At 41.9% G+C, this 16,728-nt stretch overlaps 1 protein-coding gene across 20 annotated transcripts in view; it reads right to left on the bottom strand.

Moving 5' to 3' along the window:
- Positions 1 to 16,728, bottom strand: part of FOXP1 (forkhead box P1) — a 380,458-nt gene that overhangs the window by 41,184 nt on the left and 322,546 nt on the right. For all 20 annotated transcript variants that reach the window (XM_071550249.1, XM_071550237.1, XM_071550236.1 and 17 more), the window contains one exon: positions 5,385 to 5,489. In XM_071550249.1, the coding sequence (XP_071406350.1) occupies positions 5,385 to 5,489 (105 nt within the window). The remainder of the gene's footprint in view (positions 1 to 5,384; positions 5,490 to 16,728) is intronic.

Here is a 16,728-nt window from a genome sequence, read left to right as displayed (position 1 = left end):
AAAAAAAATATTGCACTATTAAAATGAAAGCAGAGTTATACATTCAAGGCACATTTCAAACCGACACCCAAGGCTGACAGCCCTTCAAGAATCCCAGCTCACACATCTCAAAAGATTCTTCAATAACAGGGTTGGGTTTAAGCTTATATGTCAGGGCACAATGCAGCCCTTGTTTACCACCATATGGAGGTGCACACACAGAATCCTCCAAAAGTAAAGAAAGCAAAGGCTTAAAAGGCAGGAGTCAAGAGCCTCCCTTTAGACAAAAGTAGCCTATTTCGACAGCTGATTCCCTCCTCTGAAAGCACACAGCACATATAAAATAAATACAGGTCACAAAAATTAACAAATCATCATAACTGTCTAATACATCCTGGGCTGGCTGCGGAAAAACAAGATCATTTTGGATTTATATCTCTAAGTATGGGATTTCCTGGACAGCTAATATCCACAAACAATCAAACACGGAGGACCATGAGAAAGAAGCAGCGTTATTTCAAATTTGAGCTGAGAGTCGTGATTTTTAAAGGGCTGAAACAGGAACTGGAGCTGAAATCTGAAGCAAGTAAATTCCTTTACTAGGCACTGATGGACACTGCTGTGTTTCTCTTGGCCTTGGTGGAGGCTTTTAGGTCACTGGGTTTGGGGTATTACAGCAGATGAAAATCTTCGAAGCACAGAAACTTCAAAAATGACAAATAACTTGAATCTCTTCCTCATCCTCAAAAAAAGAAAAAGCCCTAATGATAATTCTCTAAAAAGAGTCGAACCTTTTTATGAGACCTGTTGCCAATATTAGTGCCACCGAATGATCTCATCTTTCATTCTGGCTAAATTCCAACACACAATTTCATTAACCCAGGTACTGCAGGTGATAAAACTCATTTTTCCCTAAAGAGACAGCTAAAAAGTACCAGTTATACATTTATGAAGTACCAGCAATCAAAATTATGGATTTTCTAAAAGGTTTTTAACTACTTTTATTGAAAGGAAAATCGCTGTCTCAGACTTTTGTGACACTATTGCTAATAATAAATTTTACCATTTAGACATCGCAGTAATACCGTAGACAGTGTCAATAAAAGTATGAAACAAAGATGATCCCTGTCTCTTAAGGAATGCTTTCTGATTACACACCGGAAATTATAATGGGAAACATAAACTAAGTGCACCTTTAAGAGAGAAAAAAGGGGATAATGTAAGGCAATATGCCATGAGGAGAAGTATTTCATATATATATATGTGTGTGTGCGAGTGCAAAGCATGTATGAAAATAAAACAGAACTAAGTTAACATAATAAAGCAAAAAATAACTGAATAATGATAACTAAACAATAAATACACAAAAATATATAACAGAACACATAATAAAATTAATAGTATAAGGAAAAATTGAAATAATAAAAAAGAATACAAAATAATGAAATAATTTTAAAATAATGGGGAAAAAACCAAACTAGGGGGCTTAGTCTGAGCTGTCCTGCTGCTTCCCCAGCTCGGGCGGGGAGGGAGCGGGGCTCTCCCGGGGATGCTGCTCTCGGGGATGCTCTCCGGTGCCTCTCCCGCCAGCAGCATTCCCGGGAGCACTAGAGGGCACTGTGGGATTTGGGCCACCCCGGCCTCCGCCGCCGCGGGGGTCCCGAGCCCCCTGCCCTGCCACGGGGATTAATCGGGAGGCTCGAAAAGAGACGGGAACGCCGACATTTGAGCGGCAATTTCCAAACATGCGGCATGCTCGGAGAACCACCTGGCTGGGAACATCTCCGGGGGCGAGCGGTCCCCCAGTCCGGGACGGGACCGGCGCCGCATCCCCGCGCAGCATCCTCGGCATCACCCGCCTCTCCATCGCCTCCCCGCAGCCGGGGAGCACAACCGGCCCTGCGACGACTTAAAAACACCCGAAAACCCACCTCCAGCCCAGCCTTTCCCCTGCCCTCACTACCTATTTGATTAAAAGGTCTGTGCCGTGCGGATGATTTCGCTGCAGAACGCTCTGCCATGCAAACGAGCGCAATTAATGCCTTTGAAACAATTTACGATTTCCGGCCTACTTCAACATGTATTAGCATATACCTGGTTTCTTTAATATACACTTTGTTTTTCCAAAACCACAAACATAGTTGCTGGAATTTCATGTGGAAGTGCTTAAGGGGTTGAAAGTTAACACCTTTGTGAGCTGAGCAGTCTCACAGTTGCTGCTAAACAAAAGCCTCTTTGTAGAAGCTTTCTCGAAATGTTTTCTTAACATGTTCCAAGTAGTTTTAGGCAGGCAACTAAAGTAAACAAGATGTTACCATGATAAAAACACTTGTGAAAACATTACAGAGTGCACTTAGTAGTTTCTTTCACATAAACTCCCCTTCGTTTCATCAAAGTTAAATGCACATGAAGCAGATTACCAGCATCCCTGCAACACAGGGCTGCCAGTTCTCTCCAAAGGTCCGTGTCCTTCTTTTAAAGTATTTGATTTTTAAATGGTACAGTCAGGATTAAGCACATCTAACGCACAATCAAACTAAAAAATAAAAATTAGAAGTGTGGAGGGTGATAAAACCCTAGTCAGCCTTCTCCATTTTTTGCCCTGGATACTCTGCTGAATAAACCACCCTCCCTCCAGCAGGGATTTCCTGAACAACTTGCTGTATAAGGGGTATATATTTCTATCTGCAGTGGTCTTTAAACATATGCAAATGAAATCAAGGATATAGTCAATTTTGAAGGAAAGTCGCTCTGTGCTACTAATTGCTCCTTTCGTTGCCGCCTGCGAGACGGGCCCTGGTTAACACGCCAGACACGTGTGCACCCTCCAGCCCTCACCTTGCTCCCTGCAGCTCGGCAGAGGCCACGGGGTCACCACCGTGAGACTGGACTTGTTTTTGTTTTCAGGCTCAGGGAGTGTTCTGGAGCATGCAGGGTGCTGCTGTTTCATTAGGCAGAGCAGCAGCCCCTGCTGCTATCAGTTAGCTCTAAAACTGATACCGCATCACATGATAACCAATGACTGATGGATTAAAAAAAACCGAAACACAACGATGCTAAAACTGCAACTTGTTTCAAAAAGAAATAGGGAATTAGATGTGTACAATAGTCCGTGTATCTGCTGGTTCTGATAAGCATCCTCCTGTTGGCTGTGAGTGAAAGACAACTAGGATCGTTATTTGTACAGTATTTATCTTTGAAATCAAGGGCCCTGTGGTGTACCTCACCTTGGGAACAAACACTGCAGAACGATCACAGAAGAGTGTCAAATCTCTGGTTTTGATTTACCAACAGTTATGATATTTCTTCCTCAGGAGGAAAAGAAATGAACCATGTTTTAGACCTGTGAGTCCTTTTTTCTCCCTTAACTGAGGCATCATTTTATTGGCATATAGGGCTTTCATTCCACATACAACTTCTCTCTGCCTTTTCACCAAGGTAGGTGAAATTAAGCAATGCTCAATTGATACACGGGCTGTATATCACTTGGTAAACAAGAGCTTTTCTCTTGAGGGGACAGTCAGAAGAGCTTCATGGGCTATACAAGCATCAGAAAGAAACTTCAAGCATCTACCTGTTATCTTTTCATTGAGTAATGAATTCTGATAAATGGCAACATGATTTAAGGCCACTCCACAGGAGACATGGAAGGCTATGCTATCATTTTATGAAGCAACACTCACTTCTTAACAGTGTCAATTCACTGCTCGAGGACAGACATTTCTGCATTTGTTCTGGGTTAAATATCACTTGGAAGAAAAAGACTTTGTCTGGACACTGTAGAATTTGGATAGTGAGCAAATTTACATGAGCCATGGGTTCCTGAACCATCTCCAAAATACCATGTAAGAACCAGCCTTGCCTCTGCCCACCCTATGTGACTTAAGGGCTGTGTGTTCCTATGCATGGCCATGTCAAGCTCTGTAAGGAATCTTCTTGAAACAACAGCTCTAATCTGGAACACAGGACTAGCATAGAAGACAAAGGAGGCCTAATCTGACCATATGGGACCACACACATTATTCCACTGTCTCAGGCTACCACAGCACCTTTCCCTTGCACTAACAGCAATAAAAATGAGAATTGTTTTAAAGGTCTAAATGCTATAGTGTGGCATATGAATATGAATGAGCTGGCAAGTATGGCAAGATTAGCATTTATTTCACTTAAGTGAACAACAGGATGAATTACAAGAAAAGAGGCTGCCCTTCATGGAAATTTATGACTAGCACCTTATTTTGTAACCCTCCTGAACTGAGAACCACCTCATTACTGTACCATTCCTGACTCATGTTTACAGCAGGACCAGTGCTGCTCCAGCTATGGAGGGTTTTGCCAGTAGAACCAGAACTGTATCATCTAACCCAACAACCATCCTCTGCTTGCTGTCGCCCTTCCCTTCCTCACAAAAAAAATCAGGAAACTACGCCAGAAACAGCAGGTACAGCTGAACCTTTTAAGATTAACTCTACTTATTCATCCTGAAGACCTGATATATGTATGTGGACTGACTTCATGAGATGACTGCTCTAAATGGGAACAGAAGTTGTCCCTTTGTGGATTTGAATCATAAACACTGCCTGGGTGGTCAGTCTTTTGTCATCTTACAACTGACCAGCCATAGTACTTGAGAAAAGATCAGTGACCAAACCTTCAAGAAGAACCTGACTGCACCTGAAGTGTGTGTTCACCTGCTGTCCTACCCAGACAGAGAGCTCTTTTGTGGTGGGAACAGTCTCTGCTCCAGCTCGGAGGGGTGAGGCTGATGGGTTAGCTGTGGAGCAGCCATGTGTAAGCTATTAGAGCTCTGGGGTCCTTCTCCACATTGGGATGCATGCACTGCCATGGACTAGTCCATAATGCACTGTTTATGCAATGTGTAAAACTGTGTTCTTTGGCAGCAAGGAAAAGGTCTGCAGCAAACTGCAGGGGCCCAATTAATATAATTATAGTTTATTTTTAGTAGTGTAGACTTTGTTCATTAGTTACTTATTTGACATAAATTAAATTTCACGTGATGTTCTGCAATTCTCTGTTGAATTATGGAGTTAATTTAAGACTAGACTTCTAAATTAAAGCGAAATCAAGGTTAAATCAAGGTTGTATTGTTTACATGATCGATACTGCAACTTAAGAGTTATTTAAATAAAATTAAAAAAAAAAGCTGCGGAACTGCAAACACTATTTTATAGTAACACACTGAGCAAGACCATAATTTCCCCATGGGGCTAATTTACTATCCCCTGTTAAAATGTTCTTGAGCCTGATCCAAAAGCCACTGAAGTGAAAGGGAGCTCTCTGTTGACTTCAATGGGCTTTGCATCAGGCCCAAGGGTGAATGACAGCACACAAAATTTCAGGGCATGCTTTCTGTACAGTGCAAGTGCCAAAGAAACCATCCTTACTTTAGAAACGACTGGAAGTCTTCACATACTGCTTCACAGCCTGGCCACTTGCATACGCCGTGTCCGTAGAGCGGATGGCTGTGTGAGTGCTCCTCATGGGATAAACTGGAGGAGAAAAAGAGAAAAGAGAAAAGGTGGTGTAACTGAAGGTACCATCACAAGTCATCAGCACAAAGACTCCCCAAAGAGCAGCAAACAACAGATCTTGAAGCTTCTCTAACATCTCATGGTACCCGCCTGACTCTGCCCATGGTTTTTCCAAACAGAATTAAATACCATTTGCAGTGCAAAACATGTGTCATTCTTACTTAGCTATCCTCCTACATTTCATTCATTAATTAAAAGCTTTGTAAAGAATTTAAATTAACATGGACGGGGGAGAAATCATTTGACAGACCTGCTTAATATCCTGCTTGATATTTTGCTAAGAAATTTATGAACACTGCATTTTTACAATTCAACTTCATCAGGAAGAGAAGTCATCTCTGTACAGCAGTGTGTCCTTATAGCACAATACAGCCAGACCTGAAGCTTTCCTCATCATTAAAGAAAGAGGAAAAGCATCAAGTCTGCAGTCCTGCCTTTCCCACTACGTTATTTATTTACTGGATTAGTGTTTTTCTGGCTGGCTTTTTTTCCCCCCCTCTTACCACTGTTCCATTGCACAAGTACAGCCCCCTTATACCCCCAAAAAGATGCAAGATGAATTTTCAAATGCAAAATTCACCATAAAAAACAGGGCCCATGCAATCAAAGGGTTCCTCAGTATGAGGGGTTAGTGGGGGCTATTAACCTTGCTAAGATTTGCCAGGAACGTCACAGAGCTTCCCAACTACTGAACCCAGGGTTAAAGAAAAAAACTCGTATGAGCACTAAGGGGTTAATCCTTCAGCGGGATTCCAATCAATACGTAATGATTTGGCTGCACTGATCCAAGTCATGAGATGCTTTGATCCGGGCCATGTGGTGCTCAGGGAAATGTATCTGTTGCACTAACTGATGAACCATATTCTAAAATACCTTCTTTATTCAACTTCTGCATGGAAACTTCTTAAGGAAAGGCATTATTTTCTGCAATAATTTTCATAACCTTAGATGACTTTAAAACTAAAATGTCAAAGTAATATTGAAGTCTCTATTTTATGCACACACACATATCTATTTTTCATATCGAATCTTTTTTTTACAGTATGTCTGTGCTGTATTATAAACTTCAAACGTACACAAAGGATATGAATGCGTACCAGCATCTAGGTGTGGCTTTTATGACTTATTTTATCCTGGATCACAGGTAACATTATGGATAAACACATACTTTTTGCTATTTCACTTTTACACACATGTGGAAATGCTGTTTATTATTCTTCTGGAATAGTATCTGTCTATATACTCTTAACAAAATTGTATTCTTATACTATTTCTGATGCACTGGGTAGCAGGATCACTGTATCCTCCTCAGATTTTACCCCAAATGCAAAGAAATTGAAATTCTTGCCCAGATTCTGTCACTTTTGACTTTAGGCCCAATGAGAATCTGAAGATTATTAAAGGTGATTTTAAAAATTATTTTAAACTTTTAAATTAATAAGTACTGACTGGAAAAAGGTATTAGAGTTTTATTAATGAACTTAATTAATTATTCTGTTAATATTTTATTTTTAGCTGTTTACAAATAGTTCTTCAAGCATAAATATATATATGTGTAAGATAACTAAAAAAACAACTGTAGGTGAAGCATCTTACGAATGCCTTTTCTATCCAGGAATATTACACTGGTTTAACTTAACAGGCTTTTAAAAAATGTTCAAGTGCAGAGAATCTCTGTAAAGTTTTTAAAAGAACAAAGGGACCGATGTATCCCTTGCAAGGAAATTAGAAAAATGCTACACCACACATTTCCTCAGCTGAGAAAGAGGAAGGATGGCTGAAGGAATATCATCCACCCAGACCAGACAGGCATATGGTCAAACACCCTCTGTACACATCAGAAAAATCAGAAGATAATGGGGTTTTATCATCTGCTTCCATACCTGGATACAGCAAAGGGTGAGAAGGCAGGCTTTCATGTTAACACTCCATTAAATTCCATGAAGACTACATATGAGAGTTACGATTTCAGTGTGTTTGGCAGAATCCAGAAAAAAAAGAGCAGTGTTTGAATTTCCGCGGCGTGCGTTACCCACCCCGGGACGGCTGCAGGCACGCCGTGTGACTCCAAGTAAGGAGTCAGTCCCCCGTGGGGTTTAAGCACTGTAAATCTCATTATAATATCAACAGGAGTCACATGGCTTAAACCCCCAGCAGGGTTTTTTAAAGTTTCTCTGTGAGAGCCTAAAGGCCATGGCCAAGTCAACGGAAAGAGCCCTACCGAGATTTGTATTTATTTTTTAAATCCAAGTGCAAATCTCTTTTTCTTTCCAGAGAACTTGCACAAGACAAGACAAACCATGTAGGACATGATACCCTGGTATTGTGTTCAAACAAAATGACGGAATGACAAAGACAATATCAAACTATAAATGATGCTCAGGATGTCAAAGCCTCATGCTGTCAATAACCACAGACTGGTGGTGCTCACTGCAAACGGGAACTTAAAAGGTCATTTTGCTAACACGACGCTACGCGTCACACGCTTAACACCTACGCAGAGCTTCCACTGCCATTCAACGAAGCAGAGGAGCCACTTCAGCTTACCAAAAATAAGGTATTTCAAAGAGAAAAAAACCCCAGTATTGAAAGAAAAACGCTGGCCCCCTCCACAGGCAGTGACTCCCATCCAGCTTGGGTGGGGTGTTCAGTGGTGCCTTTCGGTGACCTTTAAGTGTCAGTATCAGATTACTGCTACTTTATCCATCCCACTTTTGGAGATATTATAGATTGCCACTTGTTCCCTGATAGAGCCTGAAGAAGCACCTCAATACAAAGAGAGGGTTTATACAGAAGCGGATGTAATGTACAAAGGATATAGCCAGTGGGAATGAATGGAGAACTCTGTTTAACTGATCTAAGAACTCACTTTGTTTGAGCAAATGGAGGTGGAAAAAGATGATTTTAATCCAGTACATAAACAAACAGCTTTGTGGGCACAATGCAAACCTATAATCTGAAATTGTTCACTGATATTTTGCCTGCATGCAAACACAGCTTCTATAATCTAGATCCATCCTTGGTCTCACTGCTGGAGACAGACTTTGAGAAGATCTGAGCATTGGCAGGCAGAAGCAAGTTTTAGGTCTGTTTGATTTCTAATGACACATTAGAGTAGGTGTTTGTTTCTGTCACCCTCTCCTTCCCAGGAACGCATATTCATGGTTGGGTACTGGTGATGCAACACTAGTTAGTGAAAATGATTTTATAACAAGACATAATTTTCAAAGCAGTGAAGAAATAAATGATGTAAAATCAAGACTATGTGGGTTTTTTCCTCTTCATAAGTTTATTTGCATAAAAAATACTTAATACAATAGAATTACTTCCCAATAATGCAATAGTGCAGCAGCATTACATCAAAGTACAGCAAAGAACACTCTGACAAGTAAAATGTCTTGTGTAAGTCATCTTATTCATGACACATGACAGAGTAAAGAAACCTAGGTGGGGGTGCTGAAAACTGCTTAAATGTCCACTCATTTTCTGCTGCCTCTAGTCCTGCTTCCAGTATGCAGGGGAGGGGAGAAGGGGCAGGCACTTCCATAGCTCCTCTGGGCTTCTTGGATAGAGGAGAGGAAACTTTACCTTATCCTTCTTCATTCTATGTTGCTTCATAACCCCAAGGATCTCCAGAGGGTCTGGAAGCAATTCCACCACCTACTCCTACAGGGATGGCTGTTGAAGCTGGTACTTGCACAGCTCCACTCACACCAGGGACAGAGAAGCCACAGCTAAGTCCTGATGGAGAGTAAAAATGACAGTACACCCCAAAGAGAGACAGAAACATGGTGGGTATGGGGGAAAGCAGTGACCAAAGCCCCAGCATGAAAGCTCCCTGTGCTGTATAGTTTAATTCAACCCACACTAACCAACCCATGGAACTGGGTACTGCACTTGTACACACTGGGTAAAAAGCCATGGGTGGATATAAAAATCCAGCTAAGCAGAAGCTTCAATATCTGTACTTCTGCCACACAGTGGACCATATTTTAAATATTCATGATGCTGACATACTTCATATTGCACTCTCCCTCTTTCACATCTGCTTCGGCCAACAATCTTTGCCAAAACACTGAGGGAAGTCAGTGACGCAGAGAAGCATCCTTGACTTTCTATTGCAGTTATGAAGCATCTGCTCACGTTCTAATGGTGCAGAGAACATGCCTGAGCCACCTGCATGCTGACAAATCAATACTATGTCTCTTCCTTTCCTCCTGGCAGGAGTTTGAGCACAGCACCTTAAGAAAGCGCAGAATTGCCTTTTTAGTTTATTTCTCAGGGGCAATGGGAAGTGACCTCATCTTTGCCAGCTGCCATGAAACTGATGTCCACGTACAGTCCCGGCAGGAGCATGGGGCTCTGTCTCACACCACATTTTCCCCTCGCTCTGATGTGGATGGCACAGCCATTGAGGCAAAATACTGTAATTTTTGTCCTGTACAGAAGGAGACACACAACTGAGAACCAACATGGCTCTCCCATATTTGTAACTGCCCAGTGAGGTCTAAAGCACTAGTAGAATAAAGTTGCTGAAAATGTCACGATTTTCTGAGTCAGAAACAGTCACTGTACTTGATTTAAAATCAAAACAGAAGCAGTAATGATTAAATTCTTGTACCAACTGTACTTGAATGCAAGTTCTGGCCTTCATGACAAAATCAACTGAATAAAGATGCATTTTGCAGAGAAGCTGCACTGGTGCAAATCCCTCCAAACTCTTACTAAGGTGGGTTAGTGCCTCTTTCATCTGTAAACTGTGAAATAAAAAGAATTAGAAACCCAAACAAACAACTAAAACATTAAGCCATATACTGAAATAGGACTATTTCTAGATATTTATGTTTCTGTCCAAGCCTCAGGACAGGGCCAGGAAGTAGGTATGTCCTCTGAACAGAGAACTGTCTGGGCAGGGTAATGCCTCTCCACTGCTGGACTAAGCTTAGCAGAAGGTCATGGGTCTTTGGGAGAGGTGGTATTTGATGTGGTTGGTCACTGACAGCACTTTCTAGAACTGGATTGCAAAATTTTTGATGCTTTTTAGAGCTGCATTTCTCCTCTTCCTTACTACTTTAGTCCACATCCAGACCTAGGACTAGAAGAAGCTCATGTTTTACATCAAGTCCTATTGGAAGTAACAGGAGTAGTATATTACATTTTAAATGACTACACCAATTTAAGACAAATCAGGTTAAAACTGCAGCCCACAGGCTGAAATCCTCTTTTCTAATCAGTGTGCACAAACTTATGCCCTCCTGTAGCATAAGAAAGAAAATAGCAGTGCTGTTGTAACACAAGACCAGCCGTGCACCCTGAATCACTGTCCCCCATTTATGCCTCTTGTGGCACTACTCCCTAAACTCCTGTTTTGCAAGAAGAGTGCTGGAGCATTTGCAGCAACACTAAGACAAAATCTGGCTAACATTCCACTTCTCTTCTACCCCCCTCCCCACTGCAAAGAGCAGAACCTGGCTGGATAATTATATACGTCACGTTCTGGTTTTGATCAGTGCACTGATGGTTTGGACTATTAATCAATGTTATGACCCTCCAGCACTCTAACACTACCATGTCCTCCTTCCAGAGGCAGCCCCTCTTGCAGGACAGTCACTGCCCTACATCTCTTCCTTGGAAGAATTAAATGTATTTCAAGAGTATTTAGAAGAAATACCCATTGCCAAAAATCCATCACTTATCTGAGGTGCAAGTTCCATTCCTGCACTTGAATTAACGAGTTTCTGTATGACTTAAAACTCTTATTTTTTTATTTCAACCCTGTGCTGAGGTACTGTAGTGAAAAGTACATCAAATATACCCAGACACACATGATTTGAAACGCTGGATTTTAAATTCCAGCACTGCTAACTAATGAGAACAATTTTTTCCCTCTTCTTCTTTGTAGCATCACTTCATGTACTTACATACCATAATCACATCCTCCTAGAGCCTCTATTTTTCCAGGGTGTAGATCTTTAATTCCCTTTAATCTGTCTTCATAGCCTATTCCCTCCAACTCCTTTATCATCCTAGCTGCTCTTCTCTGTATTTGCTCCAGCTTCTCTTTATCCTTTCTGCAAGACAGTGGCCAATTGTACATCACACTCAGTGTGGTTTAACTGGTTCTGCATAAAGTAGAACAGGAAAAAAAAGGACTCGGATGCAACACGCATGTTTACGCCTCCCATGACTGCATCTACCTTTTAACTAAGACATGGCACAGAGTGTCCCACCTTAATTTCTCAACCCCGATTATGCCTCAGCCATTTCCCACACAGCCGATGTTGAGCAGCTGACGTGTCATGTCAAACCCGCAGTTTGGAATTTTGATTTCCTAGCTGGGCTACTTTCTACTTATCCCTGCTAAATCTCATTTTATTCCTCTCTGAACAGTCTCTTAATTTATTCAGATGAAAACGGATTGATTCAGTATCTTAGTTTAATTAGGGAAAAAATGTGATCCAACCACTTTCTTGAATTTGGGGACTGGGGAGGGATGTTCTGGGTTTTTTTCCAGTTTGTTATTTTTTACACTGACTTTCAGCACAGCAGTCCCATCCCTCTTACACACCCAATTCACATGGCAGAGGGAGGTGGCAATGGCAAAGCTTTGGCCCTGATTCAGCAACGCTTTTATGAACATGCAGAAGTTTAAAAACACAGGATTAGACCTTGGACTTCATCAAGACTGACGTGTAAAATTACCAACGTACATGCATACTTTGTATAAGGATCCTGTTTGCCAACCTTATTTTACTGTAATTTATATTCTGTTGTAACATTTGAATTTACAGTAAAAGAAAACACTGAGAAACAAGATCTATTCTTGTTCAACAAAATTCTATTCTGTTACATTTAGAGTTGAGGCAAGCCTTCCACTCTTATATAAACCAGTGATACGTCAACAAATATGATTAACAGGGATTATTCACGTCAGTATTTTTCACCCCTGTCCCACAGGCACAACAAAACCCGCACAGAAGGTGACTCTCACATCACACACAGCCTGGCAGCTCGCTGGGGGAGCCTCTGCCCACCCCACACCTCTGTGGCAGCAGCAAAGTGCCCTTGGGGGAATGTTTATAAAAATATAATTAAGATAAATAATGACTCCAAGGGAGAAATACAACTAAAGTATTGCATTCTCTTTGCCACATGCTCTCCCTCGGAAGAATGCTGTTTAAAAAAGCACTAAAATCGAGAGGACACAAGCCTGCTTCCCCAGGGAAGTGTGCTGAATCATACAGGTAATTTAAATATCATATGCTGCTGCAGGTGCTAGGCAGTCTATTTGTTTGTGTTTACTGAAAGGTATAACAAATAGTCCCACTAAAACAGAACAACGCTTGGTATTGGAGTGACAGTTACCAGAGCGGCCAAAATCACATTCATGTGTTTAGATTCGAACCACTGGGCAACACTAAAGCTTCACCCTCCTTTTTTTGCGAGCCCCTTTGCTGTGATTTGCCCCTTTCAGGGGCAACACCATGAGAGGCTCAGCATCCTTCCATCACAAACCCAGGGAAAACCAAGCAACAGTGGGAAAGCAAGCCAAAAAAAGAGAAGTATGGAACAGACTTGCATGACATACGTGGCCAGCTAACATCGTTTACAGCTTTGCAACTTCTGAGTTAATTCACAGTATAAACAACAAGGAAAATGTTTCTTCCGAGCAAGACTTCCTGTAAACTGTTCATTAGAGCGCGCGGGGCTGTGCACCTGCTGATTAACCATGCGCTCCAAGAATAAACACAAACCCCAGCCAGCCAGATTGTTCTGGAATTTGCTCTGAGCTGATTTTTCTTCCCCCATGTTATAAATTGGATTCTACAATAAAACAAACAGCAGAACATAGGTTGCCGAGAGTTAAAATCTACTTTTTACACTACATTGACCACAGCACCCACAGGCACAGCTACAATGTCTTTCTATGAATGGGACAGATTGCCATATGGATGCAGACACTGAACAAGCTGTACAACTCCTGGCGACAAGTGCCTAGGGGACTGTCCTATATTAGCACCACCTGTGCTGTGGAAATTGTGCTCTGTGTATGAAATGGTATTTAAGGGCCCATCGCGATGTTATTTTTGAGTATACACAAAAAAGAAAATTACAGTTCAGAAGAATTTGCTGGCTAGCGGATCTGTTGCTCAGTTCCCGAGATTGTTTCCCAAAGGAATGGTTCTCCTCTTTATTCATGCAGCCCAAAATGACAAGCTGCAACACATATTAGCAGTTTCCCTGTCTGGGCTTATACCATCCTTTTAATGACAAGAATATACTTCGTAATATACATGTTTCCTGGATCACACAGCAGAAATTACAGCCCTCCCAGCTTCACAACACCAGCTATACAGAAAAACACTCTATGGCATTTCACAAACATTGCTCCAGAAACAAGCAATGCAATATAAATTTTCCTTGGGCTCCTTCCCCCACTCCTCAATGTGCAGCAGGTAGAGCCACAAACCCCAATTACCAAATTTCAATGTGCATCTCACTACTTTGAAAATACAACCTTGTCTGCCTGACAAAAATAGAGCTCCAGATTAGCACAAGATGTCGAGGGAGGGGAAGAAAGGAAAAGAAGTGAGGAGAGGTTTGAGCTACCACTGCTCTATGAAGAGATTTCTTCCTCTCCAAATTGCAAGAAAAAAAAGGATGCCAAGAAAAAGTAAAGTAAAATAAATTGAATTAAAGAAAAACAGTTGTAAAGTGAACATTACAACCTGGGAAAAATGATGTCATTTTATTGAGAAACTCATTTTTTTTCCATTAAACCATAGTGAAATGGATAAAGTTTATACAGCTTAATGGTGGAGTTTTACTTTAAATGCTGCTCAATATCTTAGCAGTACGATGTAACATGATATAACAGCTGTCATACTAACTGCTCCATTTTTATTGAACAGCAGAGAAAATAGTCACACAAAAGTCACCTAACTCCTCTACTTCTATGGCATTTTCAAGGATGTTTCCTTTAGACTCTCAGGCTGTGCTGTGTATGATAAAAAAATAACACAGCTCCTCCTTAGCTCCCTGCCCAGCTCTTCAGGACAGTCAGGTCTTTGAGCAAACGCTGAGGAAGGACAACTTGCACACAGGACAAAATAAAAAGAACCAGGAATACACAGTGCAGTAAACCAAAACCAGGTTCCTTTTTAAGACTACTACATAAACACCTCTAATAAAAGAACAGGACAAAATTTCATTGGACTTTAAGTGTTTAGACAGGAATGTTTTAGTAAAAGTTTAACTGCAAAGTGCATGCAATTAACAGAAAGCCATCAGCTATTCCTCTGGTATGTAAAAATAGCATTAAGCTGTATTAAATGCACGTGTAAGTATCTCAGTTGCAAGAAAAGGGAGGAGATATGCAAAGCACTCAGATATCAAACAATGATCTGTTGGCCAGATGGAGGAATAAAACAATACATATGCTAAAATTTGGAGAAGTTCTGTTAAGTGTCTGCCAAGGCTCACCCAATCTATTTTAAGTGCTTTTTGATAACATTAGCTTAGTGTTTGGAGTTGTACAACTGATGGTTATTACATGGGACCAGAAAGCAGCAAAGCACTGTTGTGCAGGAGCTCCCTGACACCGAGGCAGCTTCCTAAGCATCCAACCCAGCACCCTCACTCAGCCAAGGGCCACATCAAATATTCACAAGCTGGTTAACTTTGTGCCTTTTGCAGGGAAAAACAAATAAAATGAACTAGGAACGGTTTTTTAGGGTTTAGTGAATGAATTCCTTGAAAACCATAATTTGATTAAAGAGCTCCTGGGCAGACTGAGGAGCAAGTGGAATTGTACAACTGATTTAGCAGAAGGTTCCTTGAACACGAGACTGCCGTGGCAGACGGTGGGCGCGGGCGACGCAAAGGAGGCTCCACACCCGCATCTGAAAAGCATGAACAATAAAAATTGCTTGATAAGGCTTAAAACTGGAGATTAGCAACCCCAGGTCTGAGTCACGGCCGGTGTTTCTTCAAAGCTGATCACAGAGAAGTGACTCAGAGGGCAGCACACACAGTAACTTGGGGTGATTTCTTTGGCTTGGAAGCAAGTGTCAAGGGATCAGGCACTGGGTCACTTTGGGCTGTACCTGCACATAATAAATGGAGATGGCCAGGCCAGTGCCCTGCTTTTGCTGTGGCAGCATCACTGTCACTGAACCGCCCAACCAGCCTCACAGCAATCATACCCGTTCAAGGTGCAATGGGAAGAGGAACATAAGCCATGTAGAAAGTTGTATGGTTTAATAAATACACAGCTGGGCATCCTGGCTCAAGCCTCTGACTCCAAACTGGGCATTCCAGCTCGAGCCTCTGACTCCAAACTGGGAATCCCGGCTTGAGCCTCTGACTTCAAACTTGGCATCTCAGCTCGAGCCTCTGACTCCAAACTGGGCATCCCAGGTCGAGCCTCTGACTCCAAGCCAGGCATCCCAGCTCAAGCCTTTGACTCCAAACCAGCTCCATGGCAAGGAAGATACATGGAGGCACCTGAGCTGCTCAGACTGTGGGTAACAGCACAAGAGTCACAATGGGGGTTAGAGTACATGCAGCAGCTAATACCTCTGGGGAGAAAAGGTCCCAGGAACAGCCATTTCATACAGGAGAATGGATCTGAGGTTACCTAATCCAAAGCAATTCTGCTGAGGGTAAAGTATAATTAGCAAAAATCAACAGCAGGGAGCAACTGAGGGGAGCCGACATGGATGAGCAGATTTGATGCTGGCACCAGTGCAGAACGAATGCCAGGACTACACAGAGAGGCTGGCCAAGAGAGGATCAGGCCCTGGGAGCATATGGACTGCAGGCTGAACTGTTTCAACCCGAGCATTAATAATGGACCGAAGTCTGTAATTCTTAATTGTGCTGAATCCTAATGCCTTCAATCTAAGGGCCTTGGGAATTTGATGGAGGATCAGCTGGCATGGAAGGTAACAACAGTAAAACATGGGGCATTAAGCCTAACCAGCAGATCAGTGGTCTGCCACGCCATTCCTCACACTTCCCTTCAAAGCCTTCTCCAGACTGCTTCCTCCTGCCACGCTGGCAAGAAAAAGTAATTTTAAAATCCCCTTGTTTATCCCATCTATTTTTCCTATGAGATGGCTGCTTATATGGAAGGACAAGATCCCAGAATTGCTGGAAAGAGTATAAAGATAAAAAAGGACAGACCTATATAGGG

Source organism: Pithys albifrons, chromosome 3 (assembly GCF_047495875.1).
Source record: "Pithys albifrons albifrons isolate INPA30051 chromosome 3, PitAlb_v1, whole genome shotgun sequence".
In the NCBI taxonomy this organism is placed as follows: Eukaryota; Metazoa; Chordata; class Aves; order Passeriformes; family Thamnophilidae; genus Pithys; species Pithys albifrons.
Note: the sequence above shows the minus strand (reverse complement) of the source record. Positions and strands in the feature narration are given on the sequence as shown.